Below are 17,798 nucleotides of genomic sequence, written 5' to 3' on the forward strand. Positions count from 1 at the left end.
ATAAAAAAAATTCTTGTGATTTTATCTATACTTGGGACATGAAGGAGTAAGCTAAGTCTTACAATGGGGTAAGCATAATAATTTGATTCGAATTCTACTTTGCAAATAATTGGAACTAAAATCTCTTACTTACAAACAAAAATGAATAATATTAAACTGTAGTATTAAGTGGCAGTGCAGAAGAAAGCTGTAAACCAATCAAATTTACTAAAGGATAACTAGACTGTAAACTTGTTTATTTTTCTTTAAATAAAGAATTATACTATTCACACATATATTTTTATCTTCCACACACTCTTGTTAATTTTATATTATTAATCTTCTTTAATTTTATTTTATTGAGGGATTGAAAATTGAGAAAAGTGTGTGATAGCACTAACCTAAATAAATAGTAAAACAGATAGCAAATGCAGACTACAAAATTCACGAGGAGTATAATTATTTGTAGTCTTTCTGGCACTAATATGACACCCTTTATATCTTTGTGATTAGGTAAAGACACATACACCTTCAGATTTCTGAGACTCGGTCAAAATCATTAGGCTATGAGATTATTAGACATTTGCGGTTACTATGGCTGTTAATGTGGCCAATTAGAACCGAATTACTTGCATCTGTCATAATCTCAAAGTGGATCAAATCTTTAATTGCTAGCAAGTTCTATATTCATATCATTGATTTGTGGTTAATTTGCTCTCAAAAAAGGTTTACGAGACCACGTGCCTTCTAAGGATTACCTGATTAACCAAGTTAAATCTATTTCTCTATAACAAAATAAACCTAATTCTCGCTCTCCCTCTACCAGAATTATGATGATCCAACTCCAACTGAAGCAAGAGCTGCTATTGTAAACCAGCTTCATTTAGACAGGAGTGACCACTTAGATCATCTCTAAAGGAAATGTCAAATTATAAGAGTCAAATTATAATTGATGACTAATGTGGCAATCTGAAGCCTTATATCAAATTTTGTACTTTTCCAACCAAATTGTCAAATATTATTTTATTATTTAAATAGAACTTTAAATGATTGTAATTATTAAAAAAATGTTGAATTTTTTTTATTGGTTGAAATGTTAGTGGAATAAGGGACTCACTATTAAAATGAATTAAAAATAAATTTGACATTGATGTCAAATTTGACATCAAATCACTAAGTCTTCAAATCCAGTCCGCAAATAACATTTCGGTTAGAAAGACTTTTGATGTCAAATATGTAAAATGACATTCCACCTAGGATTTTGACATCTCCTTTGGAGATGCTCTTACATATTTATTTTTATTTGATTTGATTTTACATGTATAGTGCTCCAATTGGCTATTAATTAACTAGATAAAGATGTTAATTTGAAGTTTGTGAGTGTTTTTTGCTCGCCATGCTTAACACCCTATTAATTACCATTAAATTAGTTTAAATTTTGAAATTTGTGTAGTTGATAGATTAAATAAAACTCATTCAACGGTAATCAATCGGGTGGTAAGCATCACCATTGTCACATCCCAGTCTCGACTCCGCCGTAACATGATATTGTCCGTTTTGGGCCCCGGCCACGTCCTCACGGTTTTGTTTATGGGAACTCACTTTCCAAGGGGTCACCCATTCTGAGATTGCTCTCACCCAAACTCGTTTAACTTCGGAGTTCCGATGGAACCTGAAGCCAATGAGTTCCCAAAATGCCTCATGCTATAGGAGGTGGGCATGTACATATAAGGCACATCACCCCTTTTCAGTTGGTCAATGTGTGATGTTACAATCCATCCCCTTAGGGGCCTGACGTCCTCGTCGACACACTTGCACCACACGACAGAGTGGTTCTGATACCATTATGTCACATCCCAGTCTTGACTCTGCCGTAGCACGATATTGTCTGCTTTAGCCCCAGCCATGCCCTCACGGTTTTGTTTCTGAGAACTCACACTAAAACTTCACAGGGGGTCACCCATCCTGGGATTGTTCTCGCCCGAACTCACTTAACTTCGGAGTTCCGATGGAACTTGAAGCCAATGAGTTCCCAAAAAACCTTGTGCTATAGGAGGTGAGCATGTACATATAAAGCACATCACCCCCTCTCCGTTGATGGATGTGGGATATTATAACCATCACCTTAAATGGTGAGTAAAAATATTTCCAAAGTTTGGTGTAACTTAAAAACATACTATCTTCGAGTTGTAACTATATTTTTTTAGAACAACAATCAATTTCATTGATAACCACACGGGCAATTACAAGATTTGAAGTTAATAAATCTTTAGACACTCAAGAATGTCAAAGCTTCTTCTAGCCACCAGAAGGTCTCAAATTAACAATAAATCTCAGATCTGCATCTTCCTTAGTTTAACCTGAAAGATCTACCAGATCGACACCATATAGCCACCAACATGCACAGTCAAAGTGATCAAACAAAGTAAATCAAACAATATCCAACCCAAAAAGGTCGTTATGAAGCCCTTAGACAACTAAGGGATCGACAAAACAGCCCAGCAACAAAACTGGGGAAAACAAAAGCTCTCTACAACGGAGGAGAGATTCGGCCGGCACTAAGAGACTTAAGAAAAAGATACCATAGGGAACAATCCCCCCCACCCTCTCTCCTCCCTCCCTCCCTCCCTCCCTCCCTCCTTCCTCTCCTCCCTTTTAGTTTAGATTTTTGAAGTTTGATGACATATTAAAGTTTAAGGATGGTATGATGGCAAGTGGTGGATTGCGCAGTTGGTTAAGGCAGCCTTCTCTAAAAAAGATGGTTTGGTTCAGCAAGACCGCCCAAATCAAATTGATCAAAATCAGCTTGGTTTGGTTCAGTTTCTCAATGATTTTTGTTACAGCTGAACTGCGCCAATTGTGTTGTAGTTAGCTCCTTAAAAATCAATGTAATAGAATCATGCTTACCCCTACTTACTGCAGCACATTTGGACAATGTGCTTCATCTCATCACTTACCTATCAAGCTCCATAGTCGCATTTTTTTTGTTCTAAACTCTGACTGGGCAGTAGTTTCGTCTTTTCTTCTGCTTATGTATCTTGCTCACAAACCAAAAGGAAAAGTTTAACGTTAATTTGTCTTGGAATAAGGTTTGTTTCTCCATTAGACTCGAATGTTATAGTGAATTTTGATTCAACTATGAATGTGAATGTACCTACAATACTAATCAACTAAAATCCAAATCCAACGGTACAACCAATGCAAATGACCCTAAAACGAGGAAAAAACTTATATAAATGGGTTCACCACCGTTCTAACGTTCTGTTCCATATAAGTTGCCCTCTTAAGACAAGTATTAAAAATTAAAGTGTTCAACATTATGGTAAAAGCCACTAGCACTGCGTTTCAACAACTTAATTATGACTAAACTATTATGTCGCTTAATCGAAATCTCTTGTTGTACCAAATTAAAAACATGGAAATTTGGTTTTAGTGGTCAATAAATAATTTACCTATTTTGTTGTGGGTCAATAAACACTACATTTTCTAACAATAGCCTATTAAAAACATTTTGATCTTCGACTAAGACCAAAACCACTATCCAATTTTTTTTCTTCATTTGTCTCCTCGTAAAGGCAAAATTGAACGGAAATACTTGCATCAACCCCGTAGGGTTCACCACATTACGAAAACCTATCTTTACCGTACAAATATCATAATTGAAATTGTTCCTTTTTTTTTAATTTTATCTACTTTCTATAAAATATCAATCAAATCGGTTATCGTTTATTCATGATGAATATATACACGACACACCTTGTGACCCGGGTATCCAAATAGATACCAAAATCGAGATATGTTAACCAAGACCTGGAAAGTGACGAAACCACATGCAAATGATGTGTAAAAAGTACGATTAAAATAAAACCAAAGTCTAGAACTAAACTAAAGTGAGAGTGAAAGTGTGAAGTGTAGGGTGAACCCTTATTACAATGCATGCGGTGTCAGAGTATAGCTAAAAAGTGCAACAGAAATGAGAATATTCATATCCTGGGTAGGATGAATATTATACAAACTAACAGGAAATAATTTTCCTACATTAAGTGAAATTGATGTCAAAACCACCACCAATCCCTTGTTTGCCACATAATTCAACTTCTAAGCCTAGAAGAGCACAGAACAAAAAGTGTTAGTTGGGAATAAATGATTTACCAAAAACCTTTGCTTTTCGTAACAGAGTAACCCCTCGCTTAAACTTGTATAGTTTCCAAAATTATATACAAATAAGTATGAGTATGAAAAGTCAAGGTCAATATATATTGTAAAAGCAGTTATGCTAAGGATATGGATAAATCACAAAAATCTTAACAATGTAATACAAGGTGCTCATAAAAATTGCAAACACACAAGTCCATTTAGAAAGTAGCTACATGAACAGGTTGGGTGTGAATCCACACTTGACTATTACATACACGTGAAGTTGACGCTAAGTGCGTCACATACGATTCGTAGGCTGACACCTCCAATATATCTAATGTGAGCGTAAGTTAACGGTGTGATGTGAACATACATATGAAGCTGATCCTAACCTGAATGATTATTATAGACACCAGTATAAGCATGCATGATAAACACATATAATATGTATGATTATGCCACCATAATTTCATAAATCTCCACATCACTAACACTTGTATTTATAGTAAAAGCATGACATGGTGTAAAGCACTTCATAAAAGCCATTGTAGGAACACTAACACTTGGAATTCCTTTCTTTTCTCTCGCCGTTGTGTTTGGTATTGGGAAAGTTTCGGAGTATTGAGATGAGTCAAAGTATATATTTGGGTTTGACAGAGGAGAGAGAGAGAGATGGAGAGGCAGGGAGAGGAGAGATAAACAGGAGGGTGAAAAGATAGAAGGGAAGAGAAAGACATGAAAATTGGGAGAGAATCACGTAAATAAGGACGAGAGAGGGGAGGGGATAAGGAATGGAAAAAAAAATAAAGAGAGGAGCATAATAGTTATTTTCTAACTAACTTAAATCTATATGGCAATGCTTCATTGACTTATGCATAGTCATTATAAATATTTCATTGATTATGTCAAAAAAAAAAAAAATTGGACATTGATATATGGCTAATTAGTAAAGATTTTATTGACCTTTGGCTAAATATCCTTTAAATAAATATGTTGTATAATAAATTTAATAAAACTGTAGTATTTTATAGTCTATGTATTCTTATTTTGCATTTTATTCATACTTCTATTTTGCATTTAGTTTTCTAAATTTTCAGTACAAGTATAGTTCTTTTTTAGTGTAAATGGACACTTAGTTATATGATATAGAATAAATTTACTTAAATTTACCTTGACTCCAGCCCACCGCTCTACTAGCAGCTAGCGTTTTTTTAAACCAATTTAGAATATGCGGATTGATTTGTCGTTAAAATCAGCTTTAGATGTCCAAACCTAATTTATGTCTCATTAATTTTGTTTAGGCCTTAAATTTGTTTTCAGCCGAAGACAAAATGAGCTGTTTTTGAACCGGTCAGCAAAAACGTGAAGTAAAAGATTGTAAAATTTTGTTTTTCTAAAACAATTTTGTGATCCCTCAGCCTAAATTGTAGAGATTCTTTAGTCTCTAAAGTGATTAGCTTCTTTAACTGCAGAAGCTCTACTGTGTCAATAAATTAAAGGTATATTATTTGGATGGATGCCAATGCAAAGTCTTAACCGTTGACCTGCGTGTCCAGTTGGGTGGAATTTCCTTATCTCTCAAAAGAAGTCTAGTGGAGAATATATTGGTCAAAAGGTTCTTTCTTCTGCCAAAAGGCGTAACCCTTCTGCATTCAAACAATATTTTTTATAAGAATATTAAGCAATATTTGCCCTAATTTGTATATAACCAAGTCTCTGTATGCTCACCTAATATACCCATGCCACACCCTTTTTTGTTTGGTGAACATGCAATAACGTAGTTCACTTAAAAAGAAAAGAAGTATTCCTGGACTTTCTTTCCGAATTTGTAAAATCCCATTAATTTCTCTGTTTTAGCAAGTTACACCTCTGAATTTTTATAATTAACCAAATTCGTCTGCAGTTAGGTATTAGAATTTTTCATCCAACATCTCGTTCATCTTTGTCACGTGTTGTCCAATGAGAGACTTGGGAGTTTAAAAAGTAGTCATGTTGTCCCTTGCTAACACCCATACCAGCAACCAATTCTACCTTTTCTCCCATTTGTTTGCTTAAAATTAATTATGAGTCATATAACAGAATTGTTTGGCCTTATAAATTTCCGAAAGTGGACAATGCTTGAAAAAATGGACGAAATGTTAGTTGAAAATTTTGAAAATCAAACGGTAGGAGGAATTTGGATAATTATAAAAGTTCATGAGAAAATTAGCTAAAGTTAAAGTTTATAGGAGATTCACAACGCCTTACAAGTTTAAAGAGCAAATTAAAGAATGCGCAAAAAAATTAACGTATAGTTAGAATCCATATAACTATAAATAAAAACTACAAAGTAGAGTTTGATCAAGGCTTCAAGGACGCGCAAGTTCAATTTAAGTCTCAATTATATTATTAAGGGCAGAAAATTTATTTTCCTAACCCGTTATACGGGCTGAAACCTATGTGGCATTTCTTATTGGCCTGGACTTAAATAATAAATGCATCCCCATTGACCAAGACCAAAATCAAAATTGGCTTGTAATTATTATAAAATTATATTGATCTTCTATATAAGGTCAGTTTGGGATACTGTATTCTTTTTTGAAAAAAAAATGTTTTTGTTGTGTTTTAAAAATAATCGGCTGGAAAAAAAAAAAGCAATTGAGTGTTTGATACATTATAGTGTGAGCGATGACAATAACAATGGTGACGATGACAATGGTTGTGATGGTGGTGGAGGTGGTGCCAATAAAGGGGTGTGGTGGTTATGCTACAGAGGTAACAATAGTGGTAGGTGCGACAACAACCACAATGGTGACAGTGTGGTGGTAGTGGTGGAGGTGGTGCCAATAAAGGGGTGTGGTGGTTATGCTGCAGAGGTAACAATAGTGGTAGGTGCGACGATAACTGCAATGGTGGCGGTGTGGTGGTAGTGGTGGCAATTGTGTTTTATGAAGGTAGTGGTGGTAGCGGTGGAGGCAACGATAATAGTGACAGTTATGGTCGTAGTGGTGGTGGTGGCTGGTGTGGTGGTGGTGATAAGAAAGGTGGTGGTAATGGCAATGGTGTTGTAAGAGGTTAGAGTTTGTAGTGGTAAGTACTCAGTACTGATAGCCACTTTGTTCTCTAGTGTAAAATGTGTCTACAAGGATAATTAATGTTATTTTTTTTAATTAATGAGCTTAATATAGAAATTAAAAATATTCATTAAAAACTCAGCTTCGTTTTTTATTAAAGTAACTTTTAAAATCAACATATGTATTGTTCTAAAAACTGCTGTGTGGAGACCATTATTTTTAGAATAACTAGGACATTTTACATTGACTAAACACTTGTAGTTTTAATAAATAAATAAAAGTAAACCGAATTAGGTGTTAATACTAAAATAATAATATTTATATTCAATTGTTAAGATTAAATTCCTCCAAGTAAGTTGTGAATTACATTACATAACCAGGTTATGAGATCTTTATAGGATCTCTAGGCCCATATTTGGTCTAATTTAATTGTTGTTTAGGTTTACCTATAGCTATATAAATATTTATTGGTCAAAATTTCCTATTTATTATTAATACTCAGGTACAAATATTTCGTACCAAAATTCCGAAATACAAAAGCGCGTGTCCTTATTGAATATTAAGAAAAAAGAAAAGTACAAAACCGCGTGTGTAAAAAAAAAGAAGCTAAAATTACGAAAAAGCAGTCTACGAAGAAACAGACTAGAGAGAGAGAGAGAGAGAGAGAGAGAGTGGAAGGAAGGGAAGCAGGAATCAAAAGTCAACAGCCAACAAGTCTTTTATGGCAGCCTTTTCCCAGTTTGCTTTAAGACCTTTCACATTATTTAATTAAATTAAATTAAATTTAAAAAAAACACACAATTAATTAATTAATATCAATTCCCAGACTCCCACGACAGCAGTTATAAATCATCAAACACAATTCCTAGGACTCCCACAAAACTTCCCAAGAAAAACAATTTTTTTTAATGTTTTTTATTTAATTTTTTTGAATAAGAAAAAGTTGAAATGTTCTCTCTTTTATTTATATTTTCTTTATAACTCGTCATCATCACCATTCTGTTTTTATTATCTTGTGTGTACGAAGTCATAACAAAGAAGAAGAAGAAAAGGAAAAGCAGCCACCACCGGCAAATAAGAGACCGCCAAGCAATTTCTACCTTTGATTGGATGGGTATGACCAAAATCTCGGACACCCACTTTCTGATTTTACTCGTTTTTAAGATTTTTATGGGTTTTTACGGATGTTTATTTATCTATATATTTTCTGAAAAGGGTTTTTGGTTGGTCTGTTTATACTGATTGAATTCGGGTCTGATCGTGCAGTTTGAGAATCTGGGCAATTTTTGTTTGTGGTTTTGGAGGTGGGTTTGGTTTGGAATTTGGATTGGAGGTGATTACAAGTGGTGGATGCTGCAGATTTAGCTCCAGTTTTCTTCCTTTTTTTTCTTTCTGTTTTATGGATAGGTTATGCTGTTTTAGTTCTTCCCACTCTCAGGTAATCATTTTTCTGCACTTTTTATTTCCCTTTTTGGTGTTTATTTGCTCAATCATAAGTCTTATGAATCATGGGTTTCAATTATTTTCTGGGACCAAATGTTGAGTCCAGTTGACTTGGTTTTTTTTTCATGTACTTTGTTTTCTAGTAGGATTTTCGTTAGATTTTAGGTAGATGTGAAAATTCTGTGTTATTATGGTGAGATGGATTGATAGACTCTTTTTGGGATTTTAGAGGGACCATGATCCTTCATGCATGTTTTTCTTATTTGTTTGATTTTCTCATGTTTCTCGATCGATTGTTTTGTGTATTTTGGTTTTCTGAGCTGCTCTTAATGGATTGCTATGGAATATTTGGTAAATTGAACTGCTTTTCGTGTTCTAGTTGACTGATAATTTTTGTAGCTGCAGCTGATGTTCTGAATAACTAAAACTTTAGGGCCATAAAAAACCGAATCAACATGTATCTAAGTGGCTGCTGTTGTTGGTCTGGTGCAGTTAGTATAAGTATGTTGTCTTATACTCTATAGGCAGAGAATAGAGTTATGTTTCATTGTTGTTAAAAGAAGCTTACGAAGGGAAAATAAATTGTAAAAAAATAGATTCAAGCTCAATTTTCTTCTATGCTAGCCTGCGCGCTTGAAACTAATATTCCAATCTATCCCCACTAAGTGGATTAGGAACTGAAAGTTTTTCAGTTTTCTGAGAAAAAGAATCGAAAATAGTTGTTTCCTTCTGAATATTTCCTGTCCCTGATACACAAGATTGAGGTTGTATTATGTTAATTTTTCTGTGCAGTATGGGGGCCATTCATCTGGCTCTGGTAAGGGAAGAAACAACGATGGGATAATAAAGTATGGCTTCAGCCTGGTAAAAGGAAAAGCAAATCATCCAATGGAGGATTATCATGTTGCTAAGTTTGTTCAGATCCAGGGACATGAGTTAGGATTGTTTGCTATTTATGATGGCCATTTGGGAGATAATGTGCCTGCATACCTACAGAAGCATTTATTTTCAAATATCCTTAAGGAGGTATTGCTACTAATTTCAGAGAGTTTCATCTATTGGTATTGTTTAGGTGCATTTAAGTGGAATGACACTATCTTACACTTCTCATGTAACTATTCTAGGAAGAGTTTTGGGTTGATCCAAACAGATCTATCTCAAAAGCCTATGAGAGGACAGACCAGGCAATTCTCTCGCATAGTTCTGACTTGGGCCGTGGCGGGTCTACTGCTGTTACTGCAATATTGTTAAACGGTCGGCGGTTATTGGTTGCAAATGTTGGAGATTCACGGGCAGTTCTTTCAAGGGCGGGTCAGGCAGTACAGATGTCTATAGATCATGAGCCCAACAACGAACGAGGCAGCATTGAAAACAAAGGTGGCTTTGTCTCTAACATGCCAGGTATTTACAGCACCGATGTCTAAAATGTTCAGCAATGTGTTAATACACATAAAGATGTAACTACTAGAATGGACATTGCTGGTTTTTCATGAAGGAATGAGTTGTCAATCTTCACTACTTTCATTTTAAATTGTTCTTCATCTTTTCATATATTGTATGCATACTAGTTTTCTGCTGCAAGGTTCTCCCCTTAGTTGTGAACTCCAAAGACTCTTTTCACCTCCTTGCATTACAGTTAAAATTGTTGATGAGTTCTTCCACCAAATAGATATAAGCAATACGATGGACTATTTTCTAAATGTAGATACTTTGTTTCCTTGGAATTGTCTCAGCAATATGGACATCTTGCTTGTCCGATGTTATTGTACATCCGAGCTTAGAAGTAGGGAGGATGACTTTCAAATGCACCAACTCTTCCTATATGTTCTGAAGTAATGAAATACTTGAAGTAACAAAATCAAGATTTCTCTGTTCATATTTAACTATCGAAACACAACCAGTGAAAGACATCTTGTACTGTTGGTTGTTCAACTGTGATGTTTAGACATCTTCTAGAAAAACTGTTATTGTGTCCTTTCAGTGTTTTATAGGTTATAATCATCCCCTGCATTATTTTTTATCTTTACGGTACTTGTGATGCTTTACATGTTTTAATCATTTCCTGCAATATTTCTCTCTCATTAGGACACTTTTCAAGTGTGGTTTAATGCAATCCTTGCTTTCATTTTAGCCTAGAACGTTATACTTTTGTTTGCTTGTTCATTTGTTTGTTTGTTTGTGTATAGACATGGTTATTACAGTAATAGAACACTTGTATGCCACAAAGTAGTGAAAAACTCACAAGTTCCAATTAAACAACAACGACAACAACAAATCTTTTCTTGTAGTCTCTTTCCACTAAATGGGGTAGGCTATATTAATCATAGAATACCACTGCACACGGTTTTGCGCCAAGTCTTCCGTTAGCTCCAAGTAATCCATATCTTTTCTTGTAGTCTCTTTCAAAGTCTTCCTAGGTCTTCCTCTACCTATTTTGCCCTGAGCCTCCATCTCATAGTCGCATCTTCTAAACAGAGCATTCTGTGGGTCTTAGGTTCACATGTCCAAACCTTCTCAACCGATTTTCTCTAATCTTATCTTCAATTGCGGCAACTCATACTTTACCTTGGATATCCTCGTTCTTAATCCTATCATTTCTCGTATGCCCACATATCCAACAAAGCATTTTCATCTCCGCTACACTCAATTTTTTGCACGTGTTGCTATTTGACCGTCCAAGATTTCATGCCATAAAGCATCACGGGTCTTATCGTAATATAAAATTTTCCCTTGAGCTTTAGTGGCATACGATGATTGCACAACACACCCGATCCACTTTTCCACTTTATCCATCCAGCTTGTGTTCCATGGTTGAGATCTCCATCTAATTCTTCGTTAATTTGCAAGATAGATCCAAGCTAACGAAAATGTTCACTCTTTGGTACTCCTAATCTCCAATCCTCACCTCTACCTCATTTGGGCCGCCACTGAACTTGCACTCCATATACTCTTGTCGTTGACGTACTTAGAAGAAAACCTTTAGCTTCCAACACTTCTCCCAAAGGTTAAGCTTCGCATTTACTCCCTCCTATGTTTCAACTATCAACACTATATGATCTACGAAAAGCATACACCAGGGATATCTTCTTGAATATGTCCTGTTAACTTGTCCATTACCAATGCAAAAAGGTAAGGACTTAAAGCTGAGCTCTAGTGTAACCCTATGGTTATGGGAAAGCTTTTAGTTTGTCCTTCATGACTTGGATTCTTTTTTACCTTAATATTAGTTTACCATCTGTGCGAAAGAGATTAAGTCTTGAAATACTTGTCTGATGCAGCTCTAAGTTACAACAGCCAGTTATGAGCCTTTTCTGTTAATGAATATTCAGCGCATTGGTATTTATTGCTGTAACACGAGGTTGCAATTGAGCTTATGTTAAGTCTTTCATTGAACTGACATCTATTGAACCGTTTTCTTTGCAGGAGATGTCCCTAGAGTCAATGGGCAGCTAGCAGTTTCTCGTGCCTTTGGAGACAAAAGCCTCAAGTCACATTTGCGATCGGATCCCGACATACAAGATGTCTACGTAGACAATAGTACTGATGTTCTAATCCTTGCCAGTGATGGTCTTTGGAAGGTGAATCATTTTACCCGATCCTTCTTCTTCTTGGTACATTGTGCACTCTAGAAAAAGCAGGAAGAATTCGCTTAAACACTGCATGCTTTAGTTTCATAGCAACAAGATAAAATTGAAAAGTCTCTTAGCAATGACTTATTTCTGTGATAATCCAGGTCATGGAGAATCAAGAGGTAGTTAATATGGCAAGAAGGACTAAAGACCCTCTGAAGGCGGCAAAGCAATTAACCGCCGAAGCACTGAAAAGAGACAGTAAAGATGATATTTCATGCGTTGTTGTTAGACTAAGGGGATGATACCAGTAAAACCGTATTGCTTTCTGGGTGCAGTATATAGGAATAATTGAAGTTTCTTCATATGCAAGGGTGATTTACGAATGGATTACACAACAACGAATACTTACCTGGTTCGGGGGGTTACGGTACAGCGAATTTCTGCAGAGCACGGAAATGGCGAAAGAAAAAGGAAGAGAGAAATAGAGGGATGCTTGTCAGTGTAAATTTATGCTTCTTCTTTTTATGTTTGGTGTTTTGATATTGTTTGAATTCTTTGAGAAGGTGAATTAGTCTGATGTGTATATGGCCTTCTACTTTACACAAATGACCAAAAGCGGATATGTGATGACGTGGACGTACTTCTGTTTGTGATTGGAGGAATGCATTTTGTTTTGGACCAGGTTTTTCCCATTTACTCTATGGAATTGTGAAATTTGCCTGCCATTGAACACGCATCTTAGCTGGAAATGGAGTACTGGGATTCTTCTCCTTCCCCTTTCATGGTAATTTGATTTAATACAACGATATTGAAGGCAACCGCTGGGGTTGGGGTCAGGCCATATGATAAGGCAACCCCTTGGAGCTACATCTGCCTACTCTTGCACAAACATTCATACTTCCATGGCAAAATTACAAAATCAAATACAAAGATTAGTAAAAGTGAGTCCATAGTTTGGTTGAGCGTAAGCAACAAAGTTTGCTTCTCGGTAAACATGACACATTTTTCGACATTGAAAGCTCTCAAAAAGGGTGCAAACATTTGTCATCTCCGTAATAAGTTGATAATCTCCTTCAATAAAGTTGTTAGATAATCCAAGACGTTTAACCCACTTAAAGCCAATAGAATATATCTTTGTGCTATAGAATTTGGAAGAATGTCATGACAACTCTTCTACATTTTGAGAATTCTTAGATGAGTAATGCTAGGTAAATTAAATTTGTAGGCTAAATTTGTAAACTAAATAATGCGTCACCAATAAAAAATAATCACGTTAATCAACACTTAAATAAAAATTCAACCATCAACATCCATGTTATTTAGTTTGCAAAATTTAGTTACAATTTTAATCTTCCTAGCATTATTCGTCTCAGATATGTCCACACAAGACACACATCCTCTACATTCAGGTTCCACATGGGCTCGTATGGAACTTGAAATGTATGAAATTCCTTTATGTGTGCATCTTTGGCGAATATGTAGGGGACATATACGATTGTATCCATAAATCTTATGTATGTTCCCTTTTATACCAATAGGCGACTCATAGTAATATTGTCCAATGGTATTCCTCTTCACAGAGGTGTTAGGTTCGAATTCCGAAAAAAAATGACTTCGCAATTAAGACCATCTTCAAATGAGATGTTTAATATAATATAATCTTATTTGATGATTGATGTGACCAATTGATTAAATATCAAATTTTCTTCATTTTTAATGAATGTGTCAAATATTTATTTTATTAATATATTGGACTCATGGTTATATTAACTATTCAAAAATAATTAAAATTGATTCTAGCTTTCATCATATTAGTTGTTTTTTTTATCATATTAGTTGTCAATGGAACCCATGATAAATTAAATATATTTGACTTTATCTTTGTTTGTTGTACAAAAAGGCAACAAGAAAGTAAAGAGTCAAATGACTCAACTACTACATCATATATTACATCTCCACTAAAGAATACCTTGATGCCTTTTAGTCTTATTATTTAACATCTCCAATGAAAATGTCAAATTATATAATAGTCAAATTACAATTGATGGCTAATGTGGCAATCTGAAGTCTTATGTAAACTTTTGTGTTTCTCAAACTAAATTGTCAAATATTATTTTCTTAATGTAGCACTTGAACTGGTTGTATTTATTAAAAAAAAAATGTTAAAAATCTTATTGGTTGGAATGTAGTGGAATAAGAGACCTACCATTTATTATTATTATTTTTAATAAACGATGTTATCTATATTGACTGATATCGATTGAAGGGTAGCATTGTCCAAAGACTAGTCATGCTGATATGGCAAAACAGTTAGATATCTAGCTGATGTGGCAATTAGTTAGAGTTGTTGGGGCTAATAGCTTATAGTGCAATATAGCTAATGAGCTATATAAAGTGTGTAAACTGTCATTGCATTTCAGTTAGTGAAATATACACCGAAATTCATACCCTTTTCTCTCTCTACAATTCTCTCTTCCTTCTTCTTTCATTATTGCATTTCTTTCTTTTCATTGGTAATTTCTTGATACTTGTAGTACTATTATCATGGTATTGTGAGCCCGTCGATCCTCGGTGCCGATTCCGTTGTGCGATTCCTTTTGGTCGATCGAAGGTTCTTTGCTGGTTGATTGAAGTTCTTGATCCTTCATGATCAAGATTGCAGTGTATATCAGTTTCTATGCTTCTGATTTTTCTGTGCGCGCCAACTGTTTGCTTTAATGCTTCGGTATCAAATTTCTGTCATTTGTGTTCAAGATTGAAGGGCCGATAGCCATTTTATGAAAGATTACAAAGCCAATAGCCAAAATTGTTAAAGTTGTATAAGAATTGTTGAAGATTGTTAATTTTTTACTCGAAAAAGGCCGATAGCCAAATAGTGGTTTCTTGAGAAATTTGTAATTTGGTTTCAAGAACACAGCTTTCTGTGAAGAACAAGTATTGTGTGATCAAAACTAGTTGCAATTGTATTCAAATGGCAGATTCTACTGTAAAGATTGAAGGATTATTTGGTATGCTCATAGTGAGATTACAAGATGACAACTTTGTTAAATGAAGTTTTCAATTTCAGTCGGTTCTTAGAGGTTAAGATATTTTTTATCATTTCACTAGAGATGCTCCATGTCCTCCAAAAATTGTGATCAATACAGAGATAGGAGTTACAAAAGAGGTCACTTCGGCTTACAAAAATTGGGTAAAGAAAGATTTGGCTTTGATGAGTTTGCTCATAGCTACTTTGTCTGATGATGCTATGGAGCATATTATCGGTTGCAAGACTTCTTATGAGGCATGCACCTGTTTACAAGAAAGGTTTGCATCAGTTTCCATGGTGTGAATTAATCAATTGAAAAGTGAATTTCACACCATTCAGAAATGTGGGGAATCGATAGATAAATTTTTGTTATGAGTCAAGACTATCAGAGATCAACTTGTATCTGCTGGAGAAAAGATTACTGCGAAATGACTTTCTTATAGCTGTCTTATTTGGATTACCACCCGAATTTGAAATGATCAAAATTGTCATACTTGCTCGGGATTCAACTATTTCATATAAAGATCTGCGAGCTCAACTTCTTGGAGCAGAAGCGAGTATTGAGTCAAGAATGAAATCTCTTAGCACTTATATGGCAGTAATGTATGTTCAAGGAGAAATATCCGATTCTAATGGGTTTTTAGGTGGTTACAATAATTTTGAAACTGGTAAGAGTTCTAATTCCCAAAGATCTCAAGGTGGTTATGAAGGAGAGCAACCACATGGTTATCAATCTGGATTTCAAGGTGGTTCTGGTTTCATAGGGAATGCAAGCAAGTCTTTTCACAAACCTAATTTTTCTGGAGGTAACAGGAAGTATACTAGGAGCAATAATAATAATTCAAGACCTTTTTCGAGCAACTTTGGTAATATGAGTGGTAATGGGAACACTAATGGTAATTTCTCTGGGAATAGGAAGAGTCTGCAGTCATAGAGTGGTAATTTCTCTGGAAATGGTACTTTCTCTGGAAATAGGTTTGAGAAGGGTAACAATTTGAATGGTAATACGAATTACAGGTTTGGTATTTCACCTGAGTGTCAGATATGTTCTAAAAGAAGACACACTGTTACCAATTGTTATCATAGGGCTGATACTGGAAACATAGGTTTCATCATCTGTTAGATTTGTGAAAAAATGGGGCATATTGCTCTTGAATGCTACCATCGAAATAATTTCACTTACCAAGGAAGTCCACCACCACCATCTCTAACTGCAATGATTGCACAGGCTCATATTGGTCAAGGTCCACCACAGTACAATGGACATGGTTTTTCTAATGGTGATGCATGGATCTTAGACATAGTGCTACACACCATATGACAACAAATGTCAATGCCTTATCTCAAGTCAATCCTTACAATGGAGATGAGAAAATTACAATTGGAAACGGTGAAGGTTTGGCAGTCAAGCTTATTGGTTCTACTTCCATTATTACTCCTTCTAATGCCTTAATATTGCATAATGTTCTACATGTGCCTCAAATAACTTTGAACTTCTTTCTGTTAAGAAATTATGCTGGTTTATTTGTGATGATGTGGATTTCTTTATATAGGACAAGGCAATAAGGGTGATTTTGTACCAAGGAATGAGTGATGGTGGGGAACTCTTCAAGATTCTAGTCAATGTGTTTGCTAATTCTTTTACTGCAATCTTGAGTATATGTGCTGCATTCTTGGAACAAAAAGTGGGAACTGCAGTGTGGCATAAACAGCTAGGCCATCCATTTGAAGAAGTGTTGACTTCAATGCTGAAGAGTGCTAATATTCCAGTTAATAAAGATTCATGTCAAATTGTATGTTCCTCTTGTATTAAAGGGAAAATGTGTAGACAAGTGTTTCCTGTTAGATGTAATAAAGCCAGTTTTCTATTTGAGAAAGTCCACTCTGATATATGAAGACCATCTCCAACACAGTCTGTAAAAGAATATAAATACTACATCACATTTGTAGATGAATTTTCACGATACATGTGGATATTTCCTATGATCAATAAATCAAATGTCTTTCCAATATTTGTTAAGTTTGTAGCATTTGTGTTTACTCAGTTTAATGCTTCAATTAAAAGTTTTCAATTTGATGGATGAGGTGAATATATGAGTAAAGAGTTTAAGGAATTCTTAGCAAGAAAGGGTATTACACACATGGTTTCATGCCTATATACTCCTTAGCAAAATGAAATTGCTAAAAGGAGACATAGACATGTCATAGAGACTAAATTACCCTATTGACTAAGGCAAGCTTGCCACAAAGCTTTTGGTATCATGCTTGCTCTCATGCAGTATTATTAATCAATAGAATGCCATCTAAATGCTTGTATTTGAAATCTCCATATCAGCTTTTATTTGGTAAAGTTCCAGAGATTCATAATTTCAAAGTTTTTGGAACTGCAATTTATCCTCTTCTAAGATCAAACACTATGAATAAGCTTCAAGCTAGATCTTCCAAATGTGTTTTCCTTGGTTATGCTTTGGGATGTAAAAGAGCTATCTGTTATGATTTGGAAAGTAAAAGGTTAATTCTATCAAGACATGTAGTTTATAATGAAGAAGAATTTCCATATAGAACTGCATCAGTTCAAGATTTCAA

The 17,798-nt window shown here is 35.0% G+C and overlaps 1 protein-coding gene and 1 long non-coding RNA gene across 2 annotated transcripts; both read left to right on the forward strand.

Annotated features, from left to right (window-relative positions):
- Positions 1 to 8,046: 8,046 nt before the first annotated feature.
- Positions 8,047 to 12,865, forward strand: LOC126632259 (probable protein phosphatase 2C 10). The gene is made up of 6 exons (XM_050302577.1): positions 8,047 to 8,283; positions 8,436 to 8,607; positions 9,405 to 9,638; positions 9,737 to 10,013; positions 12,036 to 12,190; positions 12,346 to 12,865. Exons 2-6 carry the CDS (start codon positions 8,569 to 8,571, stop codon positions 12,484 to 12,486), a joined length of 846 nt encoding a protein of 281 aa, XP_050158534.1. The 5' UTR covers positions 8,047 to 8,283; positions 8,436 to 8,568; the 3' UTR covers positions 12,487 to 12,865.
- Positions 12,866 to 14,486: 1,621 nt separating this feature from the next.
- On the forward strand, positions 14,487 to 17,222 carry LOC126632260 (uncharacterized). The gene is made up of 2 exons (XR_007626644.1): positions 14,487 to 16,608; positions 16,766 to 17,222. It is a non-coding gene; the product is annotated as an uncharacterized LOC126632260 (long non-coding RNA).
- Positions 17,223 to 17,798: the final 576 nt, after the last annotated feature.

Source organism: Malus sylvestris, chromosome 8 (genome assembly GCF_916048215.2).
Source record: "Malus sylvestris chromosome 8, drMalSylv7.2, whole genome shotgun sequence".
In the NCBI taxonomy this organism is placed as follows: Eukaryota; Viridiplantae; Streptophyta; class Magnoliopsida; order Rosales; family Rosaceae; genus Malus; species Malus sylvestris.